The 20,867-nt window shown below is 42.3% G+C and overlaps 1 protein-coding gene across 4 annotated transcripts; it reads right to left on the bottom strand.

Moving 5' to 3' along the window:
* Positions 1 to 981: 981 nt before the first annotated feature.
* LOC133564524 (period circadian protein homolog 2-like) lies at positions 982 to 20,849 on the bottom strand. Of its 4 annotated transcripts, none has more exons than XM_061918888.1 (22): positions 20,698 to 20,849; positions 17,047 to 17,608; positions 15,390 to 15,482; positions 14,130 to 14,284; positions 13,879 to 14,000; positions 13,507 to 13,708; positions 10,931 to 10,982; positions 10,453 to 10,595; positions 10,255 to 10,333; positions 10,061 to 10,167; positions 9,753 to 9,906; positions 9,465 to 9,573; positions 9,102 to 9,381; positions 8,114 to 8,267; positions 7,892 to 8,028; positions 7,517 to 7,720; positions 6,966 to 7,211; positions 5,882 to 6,897; positions 5,551 to 5,767; positions 5,216 to 5,453; positions 4,832 to 4,982; positions 982 to 2,685 (listed from the first exon to the last, which is right to left on the bottom strand). In XM_061918888.1, exons 2-22 carry the CDS (start codon positions 17,487 to 17,489, stop codon positions 2,530 to 2,532), a joined length of 4,458 nt encoding a protein of 1,485 aa, XP_061774872.1. In that variant the 5' UTR covers positions 17,490 to 17,608; positions 20,698 to 20,849; the 3' UTR covers positions 982 to 2,529. The 4 variants fall into 4 exon arrangements, with proteins under 4 accessions (XP_061774872.1, XP_061774873.1, XP_061774874.1 ...); XM_061918889.1 differs by lacking the exon at positions 20,698 to 20,849 and adding an exon at positions 19,282 to 19,400; XM_061918890.1 differs by lacking the exon at positions 20,698 to 20,849 and adding an exon at positions 19,370 to 19,393.
* Between the last annotated feature and the right edge of the window lie 18 nt (positions 20,850 to 20,867).

Below are 20,867 nucleotides of genomic sequence, written 5' to 3'. Positions count from 1 at the left end.
ACGATGTGCGCGTGACATCACGGGTTGTAGGGCTCTTCACATCCTCACATTTACAATCATAGCCTCCAGCAGCAAAAGCTATTCGGACCGAGAAAGCGACAATTTCCCCATTAATTTGAGCGAGGGTGAAAGATTTGTGGATGAGGAAAGTTAGAGTGAAGAACAAAAAAAAAAAGGCGACGGCTCCGGCAGTATGAGCATTTCAGATGTAATTAGACACATTTACTAGGATAATTCTGGAAAATCCCTTATCTGCTTATTGTGTTAATCGTATTTTAGTGAGATTCTAAAGTCATACCTGAAAGTCGAATGGCTGCGGTGAACGCAAGTGTCTCTGAGAGAAGCCAAGGAGCCAAGATCGCAGCTGCCTTTTTGACAGCTACAGGAGGAGGTCCAGTAATCCACTCAAGTCTCCGGTAAGAGCCGACTTAATATCACAATTTTCCCATCCAATTGCTGGTTGACGTAGAGAAACATGTTTGCTTGACCGCTCTCTGTTAAAGCTTCACAACAAACAAAGGAAAACAGGCTGTGTTTCGGTGCTAAAGGCAGCTGCAATACACCGCTGTCCACCAACAGCATTCTTCTTTATAGTCTCCATTATTAATTGAACAAATTGCAAAAGATTCAGCAACACAGATGTCCAAATTATTGTGTAATTATGCGATTAAGAGACGACTTTTAGCCGTAAGTGGTGCTGGGCTAATATGTCCGCTACAACCTGAGACGTCACAAACTCGCGTCATCATTCCTCGATTTCAACAAGAAACTCAGAGGGAAATTTAAAATTGTAATTTAGTAAACTAAACCGGCCGTATTGGCATGTGTTGCAATGTTAATATTTCATCATTGTTATATAAACTATCAGACTGCGTGGTCGGTAGTAGTGGGTTCCAGTAGGCCTTTAATAATCAATGAACTTATGCAGCCGACACTTTTTTTTTTTTTTTTTTGGTTGAACGTATGAATAAAGCACAAGAGTTTCAATAGTTTTCCAATTTTATTACAACGGTTTCCATGTTTCAAACATGAATTCTTTCCTACAAAATTGCACATAACCGCACTATAATTTCATACATACATCAAGATTCATACATTCATACGGCGATGAAACCAATGTACACAACCAAACACACACACAATATGTGCCAGTATGGTGCGTATGCATTTACAGGACCAAGCTGCCTCCTCTCTCACACACACACACACACATACACACACCAGCTGGTCATTGAATAAATATTGACTTCCCTCTTTGTGACAAACAGTAAGGCGTAACAACATTTCTTTTAGCCACATTTGCATTGTGGGTGTTTCTTTTTATACACCAGCGGTGTTCGCCTCCCACTTGGAATGGAGACAAAAGAGCATCTGCGGTGTTCCCTCCATTGCACGTGGCGCCTCAAGTCCACCGGGCAATGGAATTGTCACAAACACGTGTTTAATCCAGCTTTACTTCAATTACAAATATACAAAAAAAAAAAAGTGTATAAAAATGTGAATCCCTAAACTAAGCTAGTGAGACGTCCTTGGTCCGGTCTGGGATACATTCACAAGTCTTGCCCCAGCAGGGTGTCTTGTCTCTGCACCATTTCTTCCCCGTGGTCCCCTTGTTAGCTACATCATTCTCTCTTCAGGAGCGGATAACTCCCTTTTTTCTCTACCAAGTGCATGTCGCTTGTGGATACATTTTTTGCAATATCTGGCAATTCGGAGAAAAAATAATATTGCCAACGGTATGCAAATGCCTTCTTTACTTGGAGGCTGTATGCTCCAATGTAAACGAGCTAAGGCTAAAGTGACCTGGACATGAAACATGTACTGTAATATACATCCGTCAAGTGATTTGGCTGTAGCTGGATAAAACTGGAGTCTTTGTCGGAGCGGAAAAATAAATAAGGTTAGTTTGTGTCACGGGATGGTCGCCAGTTACAGTCCGACTGCATGTACAGTAGGTGAGGCTGTGCAAGCATAGGTCCCTGTTGACAACATCCTGTCAAATTCCTGATGGGGAAACAAAGAGTGTTTTTTGTGAAGATAGCTGTGATTGTTTTCACATCGTCTTTGAGGAAAATGTTTGTGTGAGACAGCAGCTCAAGGCCTCGCATGGTCCGACCTCGATCTCGTCTGTCCCAGGGTCGACACAAACACACACTGCTTCAGTTTGTGTGTGTTTACAGGTGTCTGTCACAGGGTCGACACAAACACACACTGCTTCAGTTTGTGTGTGTTTACAGGTGTCTGTCACAGGGTCGACACAAACACACACTGCTTCAGTTTGTGTGTGTTTACAGGTGTCTGTCACAGGGTCGACACAAACACACACTACTTCAGTTTGTGTGTGTTTACAAGTGTCTGTCACAGGGTCGACACAAACACACACTACTTCAGTTCGTGTGTGTTTACAAGTGTCGAGCACGGCCAGCAGGCACAAGATCTTTTTTTTTTTTTGTCACATATTTGCAATATGAGTGTTTTTAAGGGTCCGTGGCTGGTTGAGTGAGTCCCCCTGCTGGGCGCTGAACAAACTCAGGAGCCAGAATGTAGTTTGGCTTTCAGCTCCTCTGATTGGCTGTGAGTGTTCTCGCACTCTTGGCTCAGCTCCTCCCGCAGCTCGCACATGTCCATGTCAGGCAGGGTCTCTGTGATGGGGGCCTCCACAACGTCTTTGCAGTACAGACACTCCTGGAAACACAAACTAACATGTTAATAACAAGCCTTGTGGGTCATGGACATACTTCAGATCAGGAGTCTTCAACGTTGTCCAGGCCAAGGTCGCCCAAACTGATTTTATACTGACAAAACAAAGTGTTTTATATCAAACTGGTGATAAAGGCTCCTTGTTATTATGCAATACTAAGACATTCATATAATAGTAGTGCTGCTAATACCTCGCTGGGAACTAGAGCACTAATCGCTAGCTTGCAACTGGCAGTCTAATTGCGAGGTAGCAACAACAGCGCTAATCGCTGCCTGGAAACGAAAGAGCTAATCACGAGCTTGCAACTGGCCGACAAATTGCTAGTTAGGAACTAAACCACTAATCGCTAGTTAGCAACCAGTGTGCAAATTACTAGTTGGCAACTAAAGCACTAATAGCTAGCTGGACACTAGTCTGCTAATCGCTAAATGGCAACTAAAGCACTAAATGTTAGCTGGCAACTGGTCTGCGAATCTCAATTTGACAACTAGTCTGCTAATCAACCAGTGTGCAAATTACTAGTTGGCAACTAAAGCACTAATAGCAAGCTGGACACTAGTCTGCTAATAGCTAGATGGCAACTAGAGCGCTAATTGCCAGCTGGCAACTGGTCTGCATATCTCAATTTGACAATTAGTCTGCTACTCTGTTAGTCCAACCCAGCAGGTACAAGAAATTGATACATCGTTGATTATGCATACACGTCCTTTAAAACTGACTTTGAAACAACACTGCAAAATAGTTGTATTCGTATATTGAGGCAATGTTGATGTCTAACGTTAGATCCACGTTGTTGGTTGGGAAATGACCAAATTTCCAAAGGTCAAATCAACATCACAACCTGACATTGAATAAATGTCGCCAAAAAGCAAATTGTTTCAACATCAGGACCTAGTCCAACAAGTTGTCAACGTTGTTTTAGAAGAATAGATAGAATAGAATAGAAAGTACTTTATTGATCCCTGGGGGTAATTCATCACCACAGTTCGCTCACAATAAACAATAATAATAATAAATATAATATGACATATTATATATGTAATATATGATTTATGAATATTATAAATATATTCTACACATATTCTACATTTAAATGCATTTAAGAAGGAACATATGCATTATACAGTCTGATGGCTGTCGGTATGAAGGACCTCCTGTGTTGTTCCGTGTTGCATTTTAATGTCTTGTGGCTGCTGGGTGTATAGTAATGCTGCTTAAGGCTGGGCCAATCAGTGGCCACGATAATTAACAGAGTGATCTGATTGGTTTGGTCTCATCAAGTGCCCAATACTACTGTAGTATTGATATTCTTTAATCATTTTTTTATGACTAAAATGCTTAATTTAAGACCATCATTTTTTTTAGAATATACTTTCAAAAAATACTAAATATTCACAATGTGGTTAAACCGCAATATTTAAAGTGGCCAGGAACAACTGTATTTAGTTAATAATTCACGCCTTAGTCATGTCCCTGTGTTTTCATTGAGATTGTTTAGGGCTGTCCCGATCCCTTCTTGAAATCAGATATAAAAAAAAAAAAATCAAGCCTCATATCCTATCAACTTGCATCCAAAATCTCCGATACAAGCAGTCCTGCTGCGCCTCTGAGGCAGGAGCATATTAAAAAGTATCCAGTAACCAACGTGTCCGCATCATTCAACTTACTGCGTCATGAGCATAACTTAATTATTGTAGCCACTACGTGTCGCCAAAAAAGCAATTGCCACTCACTTCAACTTTAAGACAGCTTACGTCCATTCCAGGTGGTTAATAATAAATAGGCACATGTTTTTATACCTACTATTGTTCTCTTTTTGACTAATTTCACTTGATCATGACTTTTTTAACATCCCACATTACAAAATAATACAAGGATGCATGATTTGTACTGATATCTTATCGGCTCTAACATCGGCAAATAGTCAAGGCTCCATCTGTATCGTACGCCCCTAATAATGGGACTGTGTATTATTATTATTATTGTTGCAACTCTGCATCATAACTCCACTTCCTAATTCAACTTATACGCACATAACACAGCATCATTTGTTCCTCGAAATATCATCATGTATTGGTTAAAACCTCCCCATGAAAGTCTGACAAATGAGTATAAAAATGTAGTTCTGACCTTCACATTGATAGTAGCTGGTAGACCCCCTCTTCTCATCCAGGGGTGCTCCTCCAGCAGCTCTCGCCGCTGGTCTGGGGTGAAGTGGGGCTGGTTCTTCTGCATTTGCCTCAGTCTTTCCTTGTCTTCCCGCAGAACCTTCTGAATGTCCCTGTGGAACAGCAAAACATTTACACGTCAGCCATCTGTGATATCACTTTGTCAGAAAAGGTTTTTGCAAGTGAGTTCACAATATGGACTATGTAACACACTGTATGAGTCATGCTTGGAGACCCTCATTGAAGTCAGGTTGACACACCTGTTCTAAACAGTTGGTGCAATCAATTACATTTTTTCTGGAAAACTTCAAAGTTTCATATACCTAAATTTTTTTCTGTGACTCACCTGGATGGCATTTGATAGGTCATCATGACCTTGTCGTCAGCATTGGCCATGAGCAGCCAAACAGGCTCTTGGAGAACATATTTGATTAAATGCTCTCCCTCCCCACTGGCGGACATCTTGGCCGGTGATAGGCCTGCATCACAGTCTCCTGTTCCTCTTGTCTTGGCTTTGGCCTTGGTCTTGGGGTCTTGTTCCAATGAATCAACACTTCCAAAGTATTTGCTTGTGTTGCTGCTCCCTATTTGAGGTTTTGAAAAAACAAAAAAAAACCATCAGTCATAAAATAAACTTTGATTATTAATCCTTTTTGCTTGGATTAGCACTTTTTGACAAACCTGTTCTGCTGCCCGAGGCTCCGCTCGCCGATGTGCCGCAGCCATTGCAAGCCGAGCCTGAACCTGAGCCCGATCCAGATCCTGATCCCGAGCCCATGGAGCCAGAGGTTGCGGAGCCGGTGCCAGAGTGGGAGTCCTCCTGCTCTTGGAGCAGTATATTCAGCAGGTCACATGATGAGGAATGACCGTCACTATGAGCGCCATCTTCTGGATACTCCTGGATATTCCATGACAAAAAAACAAAAACAACTTACACAATGCAACGGAACCGTGATCATAATTGATTCGGCTCAATCGAGTACTACAAGATCCACACACTTGTTTCCCTCACCTTTTGAAGAGTTTCAAGTTTGACTGCAGCAACAGAAGCCACGACGCCGCCAGCGCCCTGAAGACCAGCAGAGGGCGCTGTGCTGTCCTGCCGCTCCACCGAGCGCTGGCCCTCCTCCATGCTGAGCAGATTGAGTTGAAGGGGCGAGCTGCACCGCGACTCGAACAGCGTGGGCGATGATGTGGTGCGCTCGCGTGCACCTGATGCAGGGGTGGAGGAGCGAGAAGCTGCACCCTCTCGGGGTTCTGCACCCGCGGCTTTAGGGGGCGGTGTGTTTAGGCCGTAAGCGAAGGGCTGAGCCGGATAGGGTGCTTGAGCCACAAATGGAGTCGGCACAGCGAAAGATGGCTGCGTAGTGAAGGTCTGCTGGGGGGTGAAGGCCGGCGGGCGAGGCTGGAAAGGTGGCTGGGTTGGGAAGGCAGTCGGCACCGGGAAAATCTGTTGACTGGTGAAGGGAGGTTGGGATTGCATGGTGTATGCTGGCTGCTGCGGCTGAAAGGGTTGCTGGCCATTAAACTGAGGTTGCGTTTGCGTCTGCTCCGGGAAAAACGCTGGTCTGGGAGCAGCCCCCATCTGGCCAATCGGTCCAAGTTGAGGGAAGAGGTAATTTGGTAGCACCAAAGCCACCATAGGCGTAACAATGGGGGCAGGAAAGGAAGAGGCGGCAGGAGGAGCTTGTGTGCTCGGGCCCTCCACAAAACCAGTGGAAAGGGTGGGGTCAGGATGGGCGACCTGTGCAGGGGCAGCAGCAGGTGCCGGCGGGTAGAGCTGGTAGGCAGGCACCATTGCTGGGTAGGACACGTTGAAAGCCGACAGGGACGCTTCCGACGGGGACCAGGATGTTTGGTTGAGGCCCTGGAGAGGGGGGCGGGGTTTGCGGTGTGACACGGCACTGTCCGATGAATCGGGATGCTTCATGCGGGGCTTTTTGGACTTCCTGTTGCGGTTTCCCTTCTTGGCAACAGTCTCTGGCCTGGTGGTGCCCTGTTTGGCGGCGCTGCAAAGTCCAACAGGTTCTAAAGAGACGCAATATACATTAACCAAAGCCGGCAGTCTTGTGTTAATGCTGTGAAACAAGGTTTACCTTGAGGATTGTCTGGACCCTTCTGCTTGTGCAGGCGCGTGGAACAGTCCTTCTGGAAAGTCTTAGCATTACGCAGCTCTCGGCAGCGATTTAGGAAGGCCTGCTCCTCTTTCTGCGTGTGGGCTGCCAGTACCTGCTTGGTCAGTCCCAACCTCTTGTAGGCTTCTTTCTCCTGGCTAAGTGGAGACACCACACTGACGGGTGGAGCCGGCGGTGCAGGGCTCTCGGCCACATCCTCAATTATTTCTGCCAAAACACCACAATAATACCTATCAAGCACTCATATCATATCAAATCAATTTTGCATAACTAACTTTTGGGTGAAATTGCAAAGCAAACTGTTAAGCACATGTGTGAAAGCTGCGTTTTTTCAAGCGTTCACTATATCATAATTCTTCAACAAAAGAACGGCCTTGTTATAAGGCAATAAAGCAGCACTGTTGTCTTTGTAAATCGTAGCGTCCAATCATCTGGTGTCAACCCTATACTGCGATTGCAAGCTATCTCGTAGGGACTGCTATAGTAAGCTGTGATGCATGCAGTGGACCTACCAGACTCCGGTTGAGGCTTCTTGTCTCCCACATGCACAATTGTGCTGCTATAGCTACACTGAGATGTGATTGACACAACGCTTTCAGCCTTGCTGGGTAAAGGGAGTGGTCCCAGAGGGGCGCCAACCACAACTGCCCCTGATGGAGGTTTCTTTGGTGCTTTCATGTTTGAAAGTCCAGGCTGGCCGTCGAGCATTAAAGAATCTAGCGGAAGAGAGTGACTGTTAGCCGATCACTAAATCCAGTGAAAGGGCACCCAAACCAAAAAAAAACATTGATCGAGTGTCCTTGATGAGGCACATGTGAGCTCTGTGTGTGTGCGTGTGTGTGCACATGTGTTTGTCTGTGTGTGTCTGGTCAGGACTTTTCACACACCTGTGTTGGAACACCCAGGCACTTGTGCATTGTCCTCAGTACACTTTTTGTCATCATCTGAATTGGTGGAGGTGGTATTTGAAGAAAACTGGTATTTTCTTTTCACTGTGAGGGGGATGTTACAACTCTCCAGGTAACTGGAAAACAGAAGAAAATAGATATTTCCTTAAGTCATTAACTCCTTTGAGGTCTTAACCTTAGTAATCATACACACACACTTACCGGATGACACTGTCAAGGCAGCTAATCTGCTGGTAGGAGCAGACAGTCTGGTCTTTGCAGGTGTAGTCGTCCATGCTGGCTGCATTACTGTCTCTGGCCTGCAGAGGGTGGGCTGATTCCTTCAGACGCACCATTGAATTCTTTTGAGCGACTCCTGTCCCACATAAAAACAAGAACGTATCAGAAAAACATACAATACAGTACAGTACAGGGGTGTCAAACGTGTCGCCCGCAGCACGTTTTTCAAAGGCTTGCTACATATTCTAAAAATACCATTACAAAATAACACATAAAAACCTGAATAAAAGAGCAATTATGTATAAAGTTGCAATGTTCACGCTAAAAACTAGGAATGCAAAATGTATATAATATCAAGTCAATACGAATACAGATTTCTTCTTGCTGGCTTAAGAAAGATTCTGGTAACCGAATGGCTGGCTTTGGGGCAGCTTCTTTAGCAGCGATTGCCCCATAACTTTCCAAAACACTTGTAGCAAGGCTGGTGTTTCAGGTGGGTGATAAGATTTGATGTGTTGAATGCAGCGTAATGTTTTTTATTGACTTTTTCTTCCGCTTCAAAATGTTTTGGGTACAAATAGCACGGAAAATAATTTCTCTGAAACAGTAAAAGAAGTCACAAACGATCCGACTACATGTTTGTTTACAATGAGCTCAATACAGCTAATTTTACCTCATTAGAACTGATAACATGATAACTATTTATCCAATATCAATCATGCAGCTTTGCTAATAACACAAAGCTGACATTCAGGCTGTTATTTTGTTTTTTCCATCTTTTCGTATTGGCTTTAAAAAAGAAATGCATCTAAATGGCCCCTGCATCCTTTGATCCTTCAGTGTGCGGCCCTCGGTGGAAAAAGTTTGTGCACCCCTGACCGCCAGCTTCTATAAAGCGCAATCGACTGCCAAACCTTCCAATTAACAGCGTTATTCCATACCATGAACAGGGTGCAAACACTGTACTCACCGTCAGCTGTTTTTTTTTGCTCTGGTTTGGACGTGGAGGGAGCAGGCGAGGGTGGAGGGGAGCGCAGGCACCCATGAGAGTCCTGGTTCTTCAGCATGTGAACTCCCTTACAGATCTCCTGAAATGTCCGGGTAGGTTTGGCTTTCCTCGTCTCCTCCGTCGTGTTTCCCGCCATGACATTCCCATTGCTTTCACTGGACGAGCTGATGCTCACCAGTTGTTCATGTGAACCATTGCTGCCATGGCTACCGTAACCACTGGAGCCCATGTTATGAACAGGCTGAGGATAAAGGGAGTTGTAATTTAAGAAAAGTGACAAACGTGTAAACGTGTGTTGAAATATCATCTGATGTGTGTACATACTTGTAGTAATAGCCTGTGGATCTGTTCACTAATTTCCTGGATGTCGGAGTCCATCATCTTCCCTTCATTGAAAGCCATTGCTGCAAAAACATCTTCGTTCACAGGACCCCTGCAACATCAACATTAACACTTAAAGAGACACTTGTCATGTTACACAAAATCAGAAAATGTGTTCATTCTTATAGAGCCTAAGAAAATATAATTGTCAGCATTCACGTCATAATGTTAAATAGTGTTGCACAATACTGGCTACTAAGGAGGGGTTGCATAACTTCTGTGCACACTTACATGCGGACTTTGTGCCTGCCGATGACAAAAGAGACCTTGCGGCTCCAGGGGTTAACGAAGCTGGACCAGCTGGTGTCCACCGTGATGTATTCGCCGTTTCTCGCACAGAAGCGAATGGAGGACTGGTCAAATGGTTGGCCAGCACACTGCAGGACTGTTGGTGTAAGGCAAACCGTGTGTGAGATGCAAATACATTAAAATACAGAGTGACAAGTCCATCTAATTTAATGGGGGTCTCAAATTACGTAAGTGTATTTTTTAAAAACTATTATATTTTGGTGGTACAAGTGAATGAAACAGATGCTTACTTCTGCGATGCACAGCCAGCATGAGTGGTCTGTCATTTGGGTGCAGATTGAGCAGCACCGGAGTCCCAATCAAGTCTTGGGGAAGGTATCCTAAGAGTGGAACAGCCCTGATGGTGGAAAAGACCACGTGTTAAAAACATTAATTTACAATATTCACTCCATCAGCCTTATAGAGCTTGTAAAACTCCACTCACCTCTCATCCACATCCTGGAAAACACAATTAGGTGTATGTGTGGTGGTGAAAATGCGCTTGTCATGAGGGATTCTGGGAGCTGGGAACAGACAAGAGAAGAAGAAAAAAAAACATTAGAACATTTTTTTAATAATTTGTGTGCAGTGTTGTTCAATTAAGCGACAACGGAGGCCACTTCTCAGTGTCCAGAGGTCTCACCTTCATAACCCGAGTGCACCCTCTCTGCCAGAAGGAGGCAGCAAAACTGCTCCTCAGACAGCTCCGCATCTTGGACTTTCATCAGGTAAGGAGTCATGCGGAAAGGGTAGTACTGCAGGTCGCCGTCATGCTCCTTTCCACCACTGTAATACATGTGACAATTCAAATTAATTGTTGAAATTGAAAGCTTTATTTAATTTGTGCATGAGAAATAGGACATGGAATTGAAAAAACCTAAAAAGCAGTTGAGCCCAACCTTTTGATCATGTTTGATATTGGTGTTTACCATACATTTATTAGTGACCCTCCTGCCACAAATACCAAAGTTGAATACTCCAAACTAACTCGATGGAAACTAATCTCACAGCTGCTAACCAGCATGGTACACTATTTGCTCATGCACAGTGCTACTTTTTTACTCAGAGATTGATTGAGCAGGAAATGTATGAATCACAGAAGCTGCTGAACTGTCACTCACCTGATGCGGCAAAAGAAGGACTTCTCCTGCATGCACTCCGTGGGAGACGACTCTGAATAAGACAAAGGAAGGAGAGGGGCGAATATATCAGTGTTTCCATAATCGCCCAACCGTTGAATCTGTATGCGACCAAAATTGAAGCCAGTAAGATGACCTTTAACAATCCGACTAAAAGGTTTCATATAAAAATAGACCGACTTGGCAGCTCTGTCATTTCCTGACACTTTGGTCATCTGAAGATTTATAATGCAAAAATGACTTTTTAGCACATAAAACTCCAGATTAATAAATACAGTGTAACCTCGATTTACAAACCCCTCTATTTGCTAACTTTTTGGTTTATGAACTTATAGATCGTGCCAAATGCGCCTCTGTGTGCGAACCATGTCTCTGTGTACGAAAATGTATTCCTGTTGTGTCCCGCTGGCAGTCATTTTGTGCTTGCTCTTGTTGATGAAGCTGGCTTCGTGCCACATCAAGTTTTTAATTGTGATGAGAACAGGCTTTTCTGGAAAAATATGCCAAAACGGACTTATATCACAGCGGAGGAGACTACCACTCATTCAGCGGCAAAACTTTCGAGAGCATACACACATAGCTCATAACCCCTTCCCCTCTGTCCCTCTGTCTGCTCCTTTCTCTCCTCTCGTGAGCTGCTCTTTGGCTGATGTTAATGTACTGTTAGTGAATTTTACTTTTAAAATGTTTAACTAACATGTTGCTACATTATTAAAGTTAAAGATTTTTGTGATTTCTGATCGCTCGTGAGGGCACCTAGGGGAATTCTGTGTGTGTGCGCGTGTTGACAGAGCGGCGCGCACAGCACGGTTCAGCTGGTCGTCGTTGTTTTGGCTTGTTGACGAAGTGACAGTTGATCCATCAGCTCCGTTTTATGTTTGTTTGATATCCAGTACTGTATGGCGCTTTACATTTTGTTTTAAGAGTACAAACCTTAACTAAAATTGGAACTTTTTTCGAGGCTGGATCTCATTATTCATGTTTACATTGTTTCTTATGGAGACATTTGCTTCACTACACAAAGTTTTTGATTTACGAACCCTGTTTTAGAACCAATTAAGTTCACAAATCGAGGTTCCACTGTACAAACTCAACATGCTATTCAAACAGGCAGCAATGAACCAAACATGAGAAGTATGGCTAAGATGTCAGCCTCTAAACAAACTGATGATCATCCTAATAAAAACAGTGTGGCAGGTGGCTGTGAGTGTGCAGCCAGCAATTTGTTAAGGTGTGATTGATCATGCTAATAAAAAATGTGATACGTGGGGGCAAGCATGTGTTAGTAGGTGGCTCGTGAAGGAAATGGAAGCTTATATGTGTGCACAGGTGATGTCATTGGGGTTACATGTGGGTTCTCCACGTGCTTGATGTAGAGACAGCTGGGATACAACTCGCATAATTTGTCATCATCAATGATGAAGAAAGAGGAATGTGCAGTATGTATAAGATCAACAACAATCACTTATTTTCCCTGGAGTTTACAAATAATGGCTCAAGGACATCCTTGGTATACAGTGCATCCAGAAAGTATTGACAGTTTTTTCCACTTTTTCCACATTTTGTTATGTTCAGCGTTATTCCAAAAGAGAATAAATTAATATTTGTCCTCAAAGTAAAATACCCTATAAGAACAATGTGAAAAATGTTAATATTTTTTTTTTGCATATTTATTATAAATAAAAGAAATAAAAACAAATCACATGGACATGTGGTATCGTATTCACAAACACTTGAGGCTGTAATTTCTGCTAAAGGTGCGTTAAAAAAAGTATTGTGCAAAGGCTGTGAATACTTATGTACATGGGATTTTTTTAATACATTTGCTAAATTTTGGAGAAAACCTTTTCACATTGTCATTATGGAGTATTGTGTAGAGTTTTGAGGACATAAATGTATTTACTTCATTTAAGACAGTGGTTCTCAAACTGTTTACCGCCTCAGAAAACACTTGGCTCTCCAAGTACCACCATAATCACCAGCATTGAAATACAGTACCATAATAGGCCTAAGTATTAGGCAGAGAGGCAGAGATTTTATTTAACAAGAATATTCAATATTTTTGGCCATTGTAACATTACACACAGTTTAACCAGTAACACTGTGTTTGAATATTTAATGAAGTGATTATTTGGCGTACCACTAGATGGAGACCATGTACCACTAGTGGTATCCGTACCAAAGTTTGAGAATCCCTGATTTGGGGTTAAGGCTGTAGTGAAGTGAATTATTTTTATAAAGTGATTTTCTCTAGTGACTCAAAGCGCTATAGTGAAAACCCAATATCTAAGTTATATATAAACCAGTGTGGGTGGCACTGGGAGCAGGTGGGTAAAGTGTCTTGCGCAAGGACACAACAGCAGTGACTAGTATGGCGGAAGTGGGGATCGAACCTGGAACCCTCAAGTTGCTGGCAGGGCCAATCTACCAACCAAGCCATACCGCCCCACAAGAGCCCCACTGTAATATAATAAAATGTGAAAAAAGTGAAGTGCATAAATACTTTCCGGAAGCACCGTAAATGCTATGGTTTAGACCACTTTTCAAACTGCTGTTACCTGCTCCGGTGCACATGCTCCATGAGGGCAAGCGGTACGGCGTAGTAAAGCTGTAGAACACGCTGACGTCCTGCGGCGTTAGGAATTCCACAAACTTGGCGTTATGGAACACTTCCCGCTTGCAGTTTAAGATGGACGCTGCCTGATCGGAAATGTAAACTATCTTCCCTGTGATGAGTGAAACGGCCACGGCAAATATATCCTAGAGGAGACAAGGTTTCAGAAAGTTTAGTGTCGCTCACTCTCAAACTACAAAACTGTTCATTATAAAAGAGCAACAGACTAAATATATATTTGTGACAGTACAAAGAAAGAGGCAACATCCACGATGGGTGTTATATTGCCTGGTGAGGGGTCTTGGCTGGCACTTACAGTGTTTTTGAGGGTGTATTCTGAAGTGATGCTATTGATTTCCTCAATGGTGTAAGATGAGACTTCTAATCCAGGCGGTTGACTGTCATTTATCATCAGCATTTGATAATACTCCTCATTGGCTGCGAAGCAGAGTGGAAAAAAACGGCAAAGTTAAGGTGTAATCAAAAAGTCATGTTAAGTCACGATAACATTGATGTCTCTGTCGTTGCTGGTCGACACAAGATGACCGAGCAAAGAAGAAATCTTACCTTTCACTTGCTTGACACAGCGCAGTGCATATTTGAGTGTGTTGACGGTGGTGGACTTGCCCTTGCTTCGCTTTTCAAGGGGCAGATGCATCTTTAGCTCACTGAGAGTCTTAAAAAGTTCCTTCTGTGTCTTCGCCTTGGCTGACTGTTCGCTGCTGCATGAGCATACATGAGACAAAATACACGTGCGTCAGGGAAATCTCTCACCAACGCTGGCGCACTCCGAGGTGGTGGAGGCACAAAAACGTGCTGAGGAATGACGGGTTTGATTGGCACTGAGGCGAGTCACATTTTAGATCAGGGCAGGAATAATGGAAGTTTGTCCTATGATCTGGTACACTATTTATATCATGAAGGAAGAACAGGAGATGTGCGATAGTGTAATTCTTTTCATATGCACATTCAGTACAAAGTAGGAAATAGTGAAACCTCAATTTTCAGACGTCTCTATTTGCAACCTTTTCACTTTACCAAGCTTTACATGGCACCAAATAAGCCTTTGTGCGAACCATGCCTCAGTGTACAAACGTTTGTGTGATCAGGTCTCGTTGACGACCACTTTAAACTAGCGTTTTAGCGAGTGGCACCTTCACTTCAACGATTTTATCAGCGAAGGGGGCTTTGTTTTGCAGTTTGTCTTTAATTGTGATGAGACCGTAATAGATGACACAGCTGACTATTGTTAGAAGGCACTACCAGGACACAAGCGATGAAGGATCTTGCTTCGAGCTTGTGCCAATGCTAGTGGTGACTACATGAAGCCACTGATCGTTTATCACTCCAAAAATCCCTGTGTTCAAGAATGCCACACATGGTTAACATTTTGGAGTGCACCACTGAGACTTCTGGTGTGTTTGTGTGTTGACATTTAAGCTTGCTGTAATGTTTTTGTGTTGTTTGGTTAAAAAATACATCTTTGAGCCATTACCCCTTTGTTATGTTGTCTTGATATATAGTCTTCAAAGTGTGCAGTTTTTTTTACTAAAATAGGGACTCTTGCCGAGGCTACAACCAATTATTCTTGTTTACTTCTTATTTCTTCTTTTTAACTTCTAACTTTATGTTGATTCGTGTGGAGAACTCTGCTTCACTATACAAACTTTTCGGTTTACGAACCATTTTTAAGAACCAATTGAGTTTGAAAACCCTGGTTCCACTGCACTTGCTAAACTTTAAGTAGAATTGTTTTTGCTGGCCCACACTTTGATACCAACGAATATGCATGTAGCAAGATAGTAAGTCAATTCACAGTGCACTAACCTGCATCCACTGGTAGAAGGGTTGTCCTGCTCGGAGCTCACCAGACTGAAGGCATTGGAGCTGCTTGGCGGTGAGGGGCTGTGAGAGTTGGTGCTGCAACCATAAACAACATGTTATGACAGAAGTGCAGCAAATCTCCGTGTGTAACATGTTTAGCTTCATTTTCTGGTGATAATGGTACATAAGATATGAAGAAATGCAAATGATTTGCCGTGATGGAGGTGATTGTTAGTAACTCAGGGAGCGTCTCTACACTTTCTATGAACACACATGATTAACTGCTAGCCGCCTGCCTGACTGAGTATTAATTTTGATAGCAGTTTTTAATTTAGTTTTAATCACTGTCTTTTAAATTTAGTCATCTTATTTGATATAATTTTAGTCAACTTTTAACAATATTTTAGTCAACTAAATTTACAATAAACTGAGTCGAATTCAGTCCTCTCCCAGCAAGACACTGATACAACGTTGAGTATACATATATGTATTTTAAAACTGACTTTTAAACAACTTTGCAAAATAGTTCTGTTTGTAAATTGAGACAACGTTGATGTCTAACGTTGAATCCACGTTGTTGGTTGGGAAATGACCAAATTTCAATGGTCAAATCAATGTCACAACCTGACATTGAATAATTGTCGTTAAAAAGCATGTTGTTCCAACGTTATGTTTGAGTTTCTTGACGTCAGAACCTGATTCAACAAGTTCTCAACATTGTAATATTTTATTGTGCCTGCTGGGCTTTTCTTTCTCACAGGTGTACACATATTACCTTGTGAGACTTGTTAAATGCTTACAGATATGTTTTGGCATACAACTTCCTTATCTCACAAAGAAAAGCATCTGATTGGCTTTCCTTTGTAACTCACTCCCGGCATTAAGAGCCATGATTGGACATACTACAAACTTGTTCCACTCGTCTACAAGAAATATGATTTGATTTTGTTTCTGTCAAAAATTTTGTCTCGTTGACTAAAATATTAGTTAATTTCGTCATCATCTTAGTCAATCTGCATCTTTTTTTATTGGTTATTGTTTCATTTTAGTCAGGGGAAAATACCTTGTTGGCGATAAATAGGGCTAAATTAATAGTTGACAAATTTACTGGTGTGCTGAGGGACTACTACTAAACTACTATTTCAACCAGAAGGGATCGACATTTGTGATCGTCATTGAAAGGCCTTAATCGTCAATGGCCATCACATTCTTTTTCACAAAAATCGTCCAATACTGTTCGGCGGCTAATCGATCGGCACATCCCTACCCTGAAGGCCATGAACATGATTTGAATAAATAGCTGTGAACATTGACGTGGCCTTAGTAACTTAAAACACGCAGATTTCATACAAGTTCCTGGAAATGGCATATTATGTACCTTTTTTGTATTACAACTACAACACAGTCCAGTTAGGAGTATGACATATCTGTAAATATTTTTTTCATTCAAGAAAGACAAAACCTGACTCTCCTGAATAAACTTTGCTATAGCTGTCACCTGTCTTGCAGAGTCTGAAGAAGGCATTACAATCATGACTCATACAGAAGAAAATGGTCACTCTATTATATCTAATGATCCCCACTTCCATGACCTAGATGGTCCACTTCCACATAACGGCAGAATATCTGTATGTGCCTGAGTGCTTTTGAGTGCTCTCACCTCTTGTTGCTTCCTGAAGACGTATGGAGAGCAGAATCCTTCCCATTTCCATTGGAGCTGGCCACAGATTCATTACCGTGGGACTCATTGCCATGAGATTCGTTGCTATGGGATTCTGTCCCGCTCCCACTTGAACAAGCCATCTCGACATCTTCGTGCAAGTGGGTCCGCTTCCTATCATCGTGGGGTGAACCTGGCGAGGTAGGGTGCTCGTGGCTGCTGTCGCTGCCCTCCGAGGCCAAACCCAGCTCTGGTTCCAGGTCGTCTCCATCCTGCCTGCCACAACTCTCGTTGTAACTGCTAGCCATGCGGCGAAGTTGGCTGATGGGGGAACAGGGAGAGATCTTCCCTTTCTCCACCTGAAGGCCGACTCTTTCACGGGACCGCTCCCGGCTGTCCAGGGTCGAGTAGAGGTAAGGATGTGAGTCACGGTTCTCAGACATGGAACAGGCCAAAGGGCAGGTTATGGGACATTAGGTAATCTCGGTCATGGGAGCAGCACAAATGGAATTACTACACTGGGATGTAAACAGAGATGACCTCACACCAAGGGGAATGCGATCTATGGACAGAGAAAGAAGACACAGGTATATGACATTATACCAGACTTCAACAGAGAGTGTGAACCTAAATATAACAGCAATCAATAACGGTCGTAACTTTGATCGAATGGATGGGGCGCTAAAAAAAGGGCACTGTCTTGAAAATAAGTCGATACTAACATTGTGCACACACAATCGCCATCAAGCTGGGGTTCAACCTTTCCACGGGACGCTTTGGCCTTTTTCTTTCCAATGAAAGGTAGAGCTATGAAAAGGCTATGACATATCTTTGAAGACAAGTTAACACAAACCTTGAGCATTTGTAATAGGGATGGGCATAAAATGGAGGGATTTAGTTATTTTCCATACATCCATCCATTTTCTACTGCTAGCTCCTCTTGGGGTCACGGGGGGTGCTGGACCCTATCTCAGCTTTTATTAAATGTTATCCCAAAGCAAAATAACTGCACAACTTGACTGCGACCTGCAGAGGCACTGTTGATTCAACTTCCACTATAGCGGTGCTTCGGCTTACGGGTTATCTGCCTCCTAATTGGTAGTCGCCGTAAGAGCTAATCAAAACATCTGGTGTCGTACTCGCTGGCGTTAGGTAAAAACTATTTGACACAAATTTGTTTTTTCCAACCGTGGAAATGTAGAAAGTGAATGTGAAAGAGAAGCGGGTGGTATTCGTTGAATAAAAAAAATAATAATAATAATAATAATGACGACTTGGCAAAGCAATTGGAGCATCGTACTGTTAATCTGTACAATGCTGAAGCAGAATGAGTTGATAGAAATCATATCCAAACAGTGGACATTTACTAGAGAAAATACGGAAAAGCAGCTTGCAGGAGACACCGTAGACGTCTGCCCTCCAAGGTAAATGCTGTACATTATTATCACATTACTTCATAAAGTACTGCGCTGTTGTACAATCTGTTGTAGTTTTTGATGCAATATTTCGTTACTAAAAGTCACACAAACGACAATATTTTTCACAACAATGTGTATGGAATTTTAAACACATCATCTTATGTAACAATAAGTTGTAGAATTGTCTTACAGGCACAGGTATCCTTCGTCTTTACTTTTATTAAAAAGGAGAACGTCTAAAAAGTCTGCTCTGTGAAGTTATGTGCAGTCGGCATTACAAGGCAGACTATTCATTCTTTATGAGCTAATAACATCATTACCATTTATTCATTCTCCATCCATCCATTTCCTACCGCTTGTCCCTTTAATCCCTAGCAATATCTCACCACTCTCAGCTATGTAAGTAAGCATGCAACTACGATAACTTGGCTATGAAACTGGACAACAATAAGCAAGCTTCTCAGTGGGGGCGGGGTCTTCCTATCGGCTGCAGCCAATAACCAGTAAGAAGAAAGCAAGTAGTGTCAACAGGTTAGAACCAGTCAGGTAATAGACAACAAGCGCATTTCTTTCCCTTTACCACTGAAAACAAACTTACATAAGTTCACATTACATTTTGTTTATACCTTCAATCGCATTTTTATCTATACAATAAGGATTGCATTACAATAAACAGTCCATCCCACAACAGAGTTCAGACTTTGAAAAGAATAACATTATGAAACTGGATTATGCACAATCAAAAAACAAATGTGTAGCTAAAAAAGGTAAGAAAACATGAACCAGACATTAGAATAAGAGCTGGGATGCAACTTACCAAAACCCCATTCCTACCGTTTGTGAATCCTCTACCGATGGATTTGACAAATGCGTAAAAGCTTCAGATACACAAATATGTAACTCACACAACAAGAGCGTCACAATGGAAGTGAACTCAACTGCTTGCAGCTCTGCGGTGTATGTCTGCTGAGTCTCTGAAGCAGTCACTAACACACATCTCAGCATTATACAACTGCCGCTCAAGTCACATGGATTTGGCTCCACTGCAGCCTTGTTGCACAAAACCCAATGCTTCCTCTTTGTATTACAAGATATCAGAGGACATTAACATAGGACATCATTTAGAGTGATTACTACCTGGATGCGTCTTAGCCAGGGGCAAAGCTCTAGCAACTAAACTAATAGAAAGAAGAAGGATGTCAGACGTCAGTGAACAAATAGAAATATTACTGCAAGTACATATCCTGAAACAATCCTAAAGCTAACCTATTAAATATAACATCTGTTGCAAACACAATACCAATGGGCGCAATTTGCAAAATGCGCAACGGCATTTTGCAAATTTGTATTAAAACGAAGGCAAAAATTCACGAATAACACTCACGTAAAATGTCGACAAAGATAAAGTATATATTTAACTTTTGTGTGGGAAAACGTCAGAATATTCCTTGCTTTAGCTCCAATTTGCCAGCAACACCACAATGCTTTCACATCTGCCTTGTTTTAATGAACACTTAGACCTACTGCGCTACTGTGCTATACTGTGAGCCATTATGGTGGTACTTAGAGAGCCATGTGTTTTCTGAAGTGGTATTTGATAGAACAAATGTAAAACCACTTCCCTAGGTCGAGCTGGAACAACACATTTTGGAGGCAAGAGTGAAAGTTTGAAGTATTTAGAATCAAGTGTGTAAATATTATGCAAAGATATACACAAATCCTACACTTATATTGCTTCACAGTGAGTGTGTCTAGTATACATTTGTATAGGCAACGCCACTGAATTTTGACAAATAAAAGTGATTTTAAAATCATCCATAAAAATGGCATATTTGTTTTCATCAGATTGAAGGTCGATATCAAAAAGAGCGTATAAATAGAATTAAAATGCTGAGAAATGGCACTTCCCCCACAGTGACCTGCTATTCACACACACGTTGACCTGCAATCCACAGCACGGTACACTGACACAGTTATGTAAAAGTGACGTATTAGCCTAGAAACATAACAAAAAACTGCACCTGCGCGACCAAAAACGGTCAATGTTGCCAAAAGAGACATTTGCTTTAATCTGGCTGGTCACATAACATTAAAATACATGTTTTACTGGAAAAAAAAGTGGAAAAGTAGAGCAAACGGAATTGTCGCGCATGCGCAACATCGGGTTTCGTTATGCAACTTATTTTTTACATTATCAAAGCATACTACAATTATAAATGAACAAGGAACCCACCTGTGTGTTGGAAATAACTTCACCTTCCCAGTCTTGTTTGATGTATCGTAAAAACAAATCCCGAAAAAGGGAAAAAAGTTCCAGGCAAAGGCTCAGCACGCTCAATGGGAGACCGCATTCAGACAGGCTGACTACAGCAGTCGCCGGTTCCTCCCGACTCAGACCCGCTG

The sequence above is a fragment of the Nerophis ophidion genome, linkage group LG13 (assembly GCF_033978795.1).
Source record: "Nerophis ophidion isolate RoL-2023_Sa linkage group LG13, RoL_Noph_v1.0, whole genome shotgun sequence".
In the NCBI taxonomy this organism is placed as follows: Eukaryota; Metazoa; Chordata; class Actinopteri; order Syngnathiformes; family Syngnathidae; genus Nerophis; species Nerophis ophidion.
The sequence above is the reverse complement of the archived record's forward strand: the minus strand, read 5'-3'. Positions and strand labels throughout refer to the sequence as shown.